This window comes from Trichoderma ghanense (genome assembly GCF_004382785.1).
Source record: "Trichoderma ghanense strain CCMA-1212 chromosome Unknown scaffold_3, whole genome shotgun sequence".
In the NCBI taxonomy this organism is placed as follows: Eukaryota; Fungi; Ascomycota; class Sordariomycetes; order Hypocreales; family Hypocreaceae; genus Trichoderma; species Trichoderma ghanense.
Window position 1 is genome coordinate 458,863 of NW_027395666.1, and position 8,892 is coordinate 467,754.

General features: G+C 53.9%; 1 protein-coding gene across 1 annotated transcript; it reads right to left on the reverse strand.

Annotated features, from left to right (window-relative positions):
• Positions 1-593: 593 nt before the first annotated feature.
• On the reverse strand, positions 594-2,944 carry CCMA1212_003459 (uncharacterized protein; the record flags this gene model as incomplete). The annotated part of the gene is made up of 4 exons (XM_073700807.1): positions 594-1,040; positions 1,086-1,235; positions 1,286-2,613; positions 2,800-2,944. The coding sequence occupies 4 exons, from the start codon at positions 2,942-2,944 to the stop codon at positions 594-596; spliced, it is 2,070 nt and encodes a 689-aa protein (XP_073560817.1).
• Between the last annotated feature and the right edge of the window lie 5,948 nt (positions 2,945-8,892).

An 8,892-nucleotide genomic window follows, 5' to 3' on the forward strand; every position in this document is an offset into this window, starting at 1 on the left:
TCGCCAATAACCGCATCAAGCCTAGCTATCGTCCAATCTGCCAGCCATTGCATTGGTAAACGAGCCTTACCCCAAGATAGCAAGTAGTACCATGGGCACCAGGGAGCAGAACATGCAAGCAAGCCAGGCACAGTAGCACCAGACCCCGTCCTCCTCTGACAGGCTGATTACCAACGGTATAAGCGGAGGCGTTAATTATTTGTCCATTTGCCGACGCGATCGGAGCCCACGGGAAAAGTTGATCATTGTGACTCAACGGTGATCGACGAGATCCGCAGGGTTCAAGTCTCTTCCCACATTTCTTACCTACTTCTAATAATGGAAGGAGTACTACCACCCATGTTGGAATGGTTTCACGAGCCGCACAAGCTTCGCAAGGGGGCATCCGATGACTAAATGCAAAGAATCTCAACGTCAGTCTTGACACATCATGCGCTAATTGCCTCAAGGGTTGGCGCTGACACGGTCCGGAGTTGACGGGGCCACGAGGCGTCGACAGGGTTTGTAGAGGGAAAATATGCACGCGTAGGATCTATTTCTCTACTGTATCTCGCTCTAAAGATTGGGGTATTTGGTGACATGTTCCTATTTCCTCAACTGTTGCTTGCTGTGGCAAGGATAAGTCTCGTAAATGCATCAAACTGTTCGTACTTGACGCGGCAAATGTCGTGGTTCTGGTGGTCGTTGGGATCCATTTCCGACATGAACTGGTCGACTACCTGTTGGACAGTCAGGCAACTGCGCGCAGATTCCTCTGGTCCCAGCTGCGCCTTGGCAGCCATCCATTCCTCGGCCGAGGAGGCTTTCCATAGGGATTCCGGAGCGGGGAGGGTCGTGTTTCGAACAAGGCTATCGTCCAAGGGCTCAAAGTAGTACGGATTCTGTTTCTGAATCCTGCAGGAGAGGGTGTTGATGGTGTTGACGAGGAAGACGGTCCGTCGAATCGTCTCCTTCATGATCCATCGTCGCCAGCTCACCTCGTCCGTCACCTCGTCAGTGGAGGGCGGGAGGAGGTGCTGCTGGATGAGTCGTCGTGTCATCTGTCACCGTTAGCCATGAGAGAGACCACAAGGTAAGCAGGATACCATGTAACGTGCCTTGAGAAAATACAAGTGGAGCATCTCAGACAGCTGCGCTTGGGCTGGGCTGCTGCTCGCGAAGAAGCCGAGAATCTGGTAAATGCACATGGCGTGAATGACGGCTAGCATATCGCTGTCTGAGCCGGACCATTTGTGCTGGCGGGTGTCAAAACGAGTCGAAACATCATGACAGGAACACCACTTACAAACAAGTCGATGAGCTTTCTGCTCTCCTCGTTGATCATGGAGTATACAAACGTCTCGCTGGTCGGAACGGAGGCATAAAAGGCGCCAACACAGCAGAATGCCCTTGCAAGCGGCTCCGAAACCTCTCCCGTAGCGCACCGGTAAAGTTTATGATGGACAAAGGGCGGGTACTCGCCGGGCCGGACCATGATTCTCGGGTAGTTGCAGATGGTGCGAACAAGCTCGTCGGCGGTGTTCAGCTTGTGGAACGGGCACCGCTGCCAGCCGTGGTCTTCAAACTTGCCGCCCAGCGATGAGCCTCCGCCGGTGGCCATCTTGACAGCATCGTGCAGGGATTCCTTTGCACTCATCTCCTCGTCCGTGCTTGAGGGGCTGTGGCTATGAGAGGGCATGTTGCGCACTGGTGGCGGCATACCCTGGCCGGATGTAGTGGCTGCCGTCGGGGGCCGCAGCAGGGCTGAGAGCGGCGATTGCTGTGCGTTGGGCGTGGAGACGTGGTTCTGGGTTAGTATGCCCAAGGAGCCAAGAAGATCAAAGTTCAAGTCGTCGTTGGAGATGCCGGTCATGGCACTGTCGTTGACATATTCCATCTCAGCCGACAGGGCGCCATCGGATGGCATGAACGGATTGCCTCTCGACGGCGATAGCCTGCTGCGCTGCCAATGGGACACGGATTCGCCGCTCTCGCTGCCGGCAGCGCTGAAGGGATAGATGTTCTGCCTGAACCAGTCGAGGCTCATCCCCGCGTCTCGCAGCGGCCCGCCTGAGAGCTGATCAGAAAGGCTCTCGGATCGGGTAATCGGTGGTGATTCGACATGCCAGCTGCCGATGCCAATGTTGGAAGCGGGAGCGGACGGATGATGTGGTGAAGGCGTCGAGAGAGTCATGACATTCCCCGCCGTGCCGCTGTGGGCCGAACCGTTGGCGACCCTCATAGGGTCCAGCTCGGGAGATGTCCCCGTCGAGCGGATTTCCCTAGTGGCGATGTTCTCCTCGAGACTTGGGTGAGGCTCGCCGCTTAGATACAGAAACTGCGCAGGGCTTCCGTCTGATGACTGCGCCTGCAGTTGTTCTCGCTGCTGGCTCAACCGGCGATTGGCATTCTTCTGCGCTGCCTGCTGGTCCTGCTGCCGTTTCTGGTTGTCGGCGGCGAGGGCTGAGACGTACTGGCAGTGTATGTTCCTATGTATGCAGCGGGAGCATGACGGTGTGGCCTGATCACAGCCAAGCTTGGAGGAGGCGCAAGCGACGCAAGACTTTTGCTTGGACAGCTTCTGTCTACTTGAAGCCTGGATGCAGCGGCGCTGATGCTTGTCTCGATACTCTTCTGTATGAACGGACGGGGTCGAACCGCAGCCCCAGACGTCAGCCAAATGTCTCATATGGTGGCATCAACGAGCCCGCCAGGAACATGAAGCTTCCGGCAGCAGACAAGCCCAAGTGCGGACCAACAGCACGAGCCCGGACTTGGTGTTGAGTCCGCCCGAAGCATGTGAAACAGTGAGTGACTTACTCTGAGCAAAGTTCTTGGGGCAGTTTCCACATCTCCAGGTACCCTGTCGAGCGGCCTCGCGGTCCCGGCGAGAGGTGGTCGTCGTCGTACTGGTGCTGGTGCCGGTGGCAGCGTGGGAGCCGATGGTGACAACGGACGTCTGCATCGTTGTGTGTGCGGGCGTGGGCAGAAGGGAGTCTTGAGAGGACGAGGGGATTGGACTGGACACGGACAAAAGAGGAGGACAGGTCAGTCAATACGGTAGCAGTCGCAGTATCAGCAGCAAGCAGCACGTCCGAGGCATTGAAGAAGTCCAGCAATGTCCGAGAGGAAGGGAATGAGATTGCGAGCGAGTGAGTGGCAGAGGGATTCGATGGACAAGGTCGACAAGGTGGGCAGACAAGGGACTGGAGGGATCAGATTGCGTGAACAGAATCGAAGGATTTGGGGGGAGGGAAGCTGGCGACGTAATTTGTCACCCGCCGGCAAGGCAGGCAAGGCTTGGGCTGGTTGGCCGGTTAGGTGGCCTCCAGTTGCTTTGGTCTCCGCAGGCGGGATGCTAGCACCTGGTATAGCGCTCGTAGCACCTGTAGGTCTTCTTGCTAGGGCGGTGCGCCATCCTTGCAGGGCATGCTTATATCGAGGCGATTGATCTGCCGCGGGGCGCCGTTGCGGAAGCTTATACCTCGGCAGTATCCAATACATGCAGCAGCCAAGCGCGGACCGCCGGCTAGGCCCCGTTGAGTATTTAGCCCGAATGCTATCCCTGGTTATATGCATGTGCCTTACACATATGTAGGAGGATCGAGAGATAGAGCCATGGGGCTAAGCTGGAAGGGTTCACAACGTTCAGGGTAGGTTCAGTTATAGCCAAGGTCGAAGAGAGAAGAAGAGAGACAAAGGATTCTGGACTCGAGATGATGCAGCACCTCGCTTGGATGGAATGTCTATAGAAGCAACTAGAAGCCAGAGTGATTCGACTTTCCAAGGCAATCGTGTTCTACCAATACCATTCAAGGCATAGTCATCTTGAGCCATGAAAGGCGGCGTGAACCGGAAGGATTCAACGGGACATGGAAGGGGCGTGGCGGATTGCTCATACGATACTACAACAGTACTGTACACATGTGCCTCTTACAGTGGACTGGCTGCAATCGCTCCGGCTGTGCATCATTGATGTCTGGAGTCCGGTCTCTGCCTGTCCATGTACGGACCCTGTAACTACGTGTAACTGCCCATGTGCTCTCCACGCGATGCCAGCCGCAACAGCAGCAGCGCCTGTAATCGCAGCAAATGCCCCCCATGTGCCAGTGCAACCATGGGCCATCCTGGGCTCGGCCTCTGCTGGGCTATCTCGAGCGTGGGCGGCCAAGTCCTTCGGCTATTCGACTGGCTTGGAAACACTGGGCGATCCATCGGGTCCCTCCACGTACATGTAGACTATCTCGCGCTCTATCAGGAAATCGGCTCGAAAATGTCTAGACAAAGTCCACTGCCTGCAGTCATGATCGGACCGTCACAGGATGACAGACGCTGCAACGGCTAAAGCCATCGGAATGCCACCTTGCAGGGCACGTCTGTGCGGGTTAGGGAAAAGCGAGAGCGAAATGCAGGGATCTAAGCATATCAGCGTCGCTTACTGGGTCCGTGGCTCATGGCTCGTCAATCCGTGCGTGTAAGGCCAGCCAGACAAGGGGATACCCAGGGGGGGAGGGGCCGAGCAACAGTACCCTGGATTGTGGATGGTACGGCGTATCGTATGGATGGCTCCGCCATCATCGCAACCTGATCCTTGTCTGTAAGAATGCATTCGGCATTCCATGCACCCAGCCCGAAGCAGAAACAGGGCCTGTCGCCCACCGGGCTAGAGAGACACGGAACAGCCTCCGTCGCACGCCTACTCCCGGCCGTTGCTTACGTGCAGGCTCTGCGGCGGGTTTTGCGGTAATCTGTGCGTGCGAGCTTGTTGGAGGGAGCCTCCATCTCGCCTTGGAGGGGGGATGGGGGAGCACGACGCACCACCTTCAGCCCGAGGCCGAGCGGATGGACGGAGAGTCTCAGGCAAGAGGATCGCGAGGATCGCTGATCGCTGGCAGAGTGCCATTGCCATGATTCACGGCCACGTGGAGGAGGGCTCACCTTGGGGCCAGCACCGTTGGGTTGGGGACTCCGACTCAGACATGTGCGTGCTCAGACGGGTCTCTGGGACCGAGTGTTGCAGCCGCCACATGGACGCACGGTGCAGCAGCCTGTTGGGAAATCATACAACATCTAGGACTCGTATGCACGTGTCGGCTACGGCCAGACCGGGTCGCAACGATCAGACGACGAAATGTAACGGTTCCGAAATGAAGGGCAGGTAAGATAGAGCAGGATAATCCCGCACCCAGGCTTCGACTCGACTCGACTCGGCTCGTGTCGCTTCGATTTGATTCACCTCACTGGCTAGGCAACTACTTTGCAACTCCCTGGCAACTCCCCATCTCACTTGCGAAGCAGGGAGTTGACGCTGCTAGGTTGGCAACTATCTTACATGCTATCCAGGGAGTTGAGACTACATGTACACAACCTGGCAACTAACTACTATCAATCTTACATGCAAAACAGGGAGTTGAGCAGGGCCTGGCTGTCCCGTCAAGCGCCCTCTACTTCTACTTCTAGACAGCAAGGCTTCGCCACCACACCACGAAGCGATCTGCACATGCATCGGCTGATACAGGTAGGCAAGGTACTTTATACCTGGGTCAAACTGCATGTAAGGTGAGGTACCTATCTAGCTCAGCAGGTGACTCCCGAATCTGCCTGTGATGCATCTTCATCAGATCTTCATCGGTTGTCGGATATCAAGTCGTCCGACCTCATTCCTTCGTTGCCATCTGTAATGTTACACCTGCTCCCACCCAGTGCCCGGCTTTATGCCAGTTCTAATTCCGCTGGCAAACGAACGTCAGCTCAGCTCCCGTCATCCTTAACTCCTTAACTCGAGACATCATACTCCAGTCGTCAGCGCGGCGAAAAAATCACATGCAGCCAGCCGCACACCGCTCCCAGAGAGCCTCAGAAGTCGACAATTCCGCATCAATTCGCAGTCCAGATTTTCAATCATCTTGCTTGCCAAGCGTAAACGGCACTTGACGCTTACTGCATTCCACTTCGTCCGGATCTCGCATTGCGGGCCCTTGCATGGGTTTCCGCATGGGGAGTCTATTCTCTCTTCTCGTCTGCGGCCAGTTGGGAAGGAGGTGAGGCCGACGGATGGAATATTTTGTCGAGTGCGGCCGAGATGATGAGCTGGTGGACTTTTGAGGCCCTCGCCGAAGCGATTGTCCATATTTAGTGTCTGCACCAGGGGGGCGCGGGAGATAACCCAGAAGTTTCACGTCTGCTTATGGCGATGTCGCCCTAGCAGGTCGGCAAATTATCCTCTGCTGATCAAAGCTTGCGTCGTTTTCATGCTTGGCAAATCCAGTTGAGATGCGCTGTCTCGCGACATGACCAGCTCCATGCCTAGCTAAGTATGTGTATGTGATCGATACAGGCATGGAGCTAAGTAACATTGATACGTGTAGTATACGCGTCTTTGTAAGTAGTCGGTGGTGATGATGAATGCGATAGACTCTAATGTCTCTCCTGGAGCTGTCTTGCCGTTAGATTGCATCGCAATCAGCGTCTGCGTGACTACAAGATGCCTCGCCCGATGCCGTATCACAATAGTATCCATCGCGAACGTGGAGCTACGCATGATTCTTCGAATATGAGGGCTAGATTACGGTGCTCGGATGTTTCTGCATTGCAGTCATAACAAGTCCTGTTCATTAGTGATGAATAACCAAAGGGGCACAGGATATAGATATGATGTAGGCAGGAACCCGAAGCAGACGAAGGAGGCTGAACCACCTTACGTGACAAGTTGCTATTAAAATCAGCATGGAAATAGAGCCAGAGTCAAAATAAAAGTACGCGCGAGTTTATGAAGACAAGCACAACAAATTCAACCCACAACCCACAACCCACCGCTTCCAATTTCCACCTTATAACGAATCGTCAAAAGATTATTTCCTTGTTCTTTACTGATTGCAATAAATGCTCTTTTTGCACTCTGGTGATCGACTTGGGCTGTGCCACCTCAGAATGCGAGGCGGCATGACCGACTCTACGTCCCGTAGGCAAGTAGGCCGTGTTTCGGTAGCATTCCTTTCCCGCCACAGTTGAACCCATTAGGCTCTTTCTTACTGTGTGACCAACTTGAAGGCCGACAACGCTCAATACCTTAGGGGGCTTACGCAGAGGATGGGGCCCTGCGAGCATCCTTACCAGAAAACGGTTCCTAAGTCGTACGATGGTGTGCGGCTGACAACAAGGTCTGAAGATGATCAGTGCCAAGCGGAGCAATGTCGGTAACACGAGCCTTGTTGTAATCGAACAAAATACTCGTCCAAAGGGAAGAGGCTCGTCCCAATTTGGGGATCTGCAGTGTTCCGCAATCAACGGGGTTTCCCCAGACCGTGCATCACGTATGGTTACCGAGCATGGCGTACTGTTCCCTCTTTCGTACTCCGTATATGCGGTGAGAGAAGAAAAACGCTGCTTGAGCGAAAGTGGATATGAGTTACTGGGCCTGTTACTGTGTGCTTTCACTCTTCCCGTCTCTTCCAAATTGGCATCTATGCGATTGATAAGACTTACTTCGTAGACATACCCACATACTCACACAGAATATGCACAGCAGAAACTATTCTAAGCTGAACACAATATCTGAGTATACAATTGTAGCGATATCGCGGCCCCCCTGCAGTGTAACCTTTGGTCATGTCAAGCTCTGCCTGAGGGGCTTGGGTATACAATGAGTAGCCTTCTTTCTAATGGAAAGAGATATTCAATTGGTCCAGATGAAGATGTATCATATCAAGCCAACCCGTGCCGCCTTTGGGGACCAATCCGAGGGTGGCATGACTGGATGATTCAGGGAGATGGTTCCGAGTTGTCCCGATAGTGCCTTTCGAAACAGAGTACCTGTGGAGAAAGGTTGCTGTTGTTGCTGTTGTTGCTGTTGTTGCTGCTGTTGCTGCTGCTCAGCGGTGCGTTGCCCTTGTTCAACATAACACCGTGTCTCTTCTGGCAGGAGAGTCAACATTCCTACATCAGGTTCTCATTCCTTGATGTTCGGATGTGTCAGAGAACTAGATCGTTGCACCTGCTACGGGTTTCCCCTGATTGTTCAAAGAGAGGGACGTAGCTCATAACTTTGTGTTTCTAGATGATAGTTCACAGTCATGTCTATGACCTCCACCAAGTCCCAAGGTATGCAGCCCTCTTCCAAATCGATGAAGAAAACCCCCATTCTCCCAAAACTTTTACCGATTTGACGTAGAACAAGCCCTTCCAGTCGGAATTACCTTTGTCATATAGTCACAGGCAAACGACATCCAAGCGACCAGGCATATCGAGAGTGAATAGATAGTCCGCTTGGAGCAGGAAGCAGTATGGATACTGGGACCTGTCGTAGGGCAGGTTATCGAAAGCAACAATCCTCCATCCGGGCTCCTGAGGACCAACATGTTCGCTGGTCAACCAAATGAGTAGGCAAGGCGTAACTTTTCCACTCAGTGTCATGATCCTCGAATCGATACACCCAAATGGATCGCCATTCAGAGGATTGCATTCTGCCCTCAGTAGCTTAACGTAGACGTGTCTGGACTGATCTCATGGGCCCACAGGCTTTCCTGCCTCTTGGCATCTCTCCACGACCCATCACCAAAGGCAGACTCCCAGGACCACGACGGAGCCCTTTGTTCTGCGGGACGATGCCTCTGAAGCCCACCGCCAATGACAAACCAGAACAATGAGTCGAGTAGCGTACTCTTCCACATACCCGCTAAATAGCAGTCGCCGTGATTGACCTGGCGACGCTCGAGATGGCTGGCAGTCTGTCTTTGTCAAATGTCACCTTGAGTCCAGAAACTCCGGCCAGTACAAGACCTTGGGCGCTTTTCGCGATTTCTCATGGAGCATCTCATGAAGAAAAACCTTTCGTGTTGAAGAGTAACGGGTTACTTCTTCGCATTGACAGTCTGCATCCACTTTACATTCGAAAAGCAGCTCCATATTGCAGAA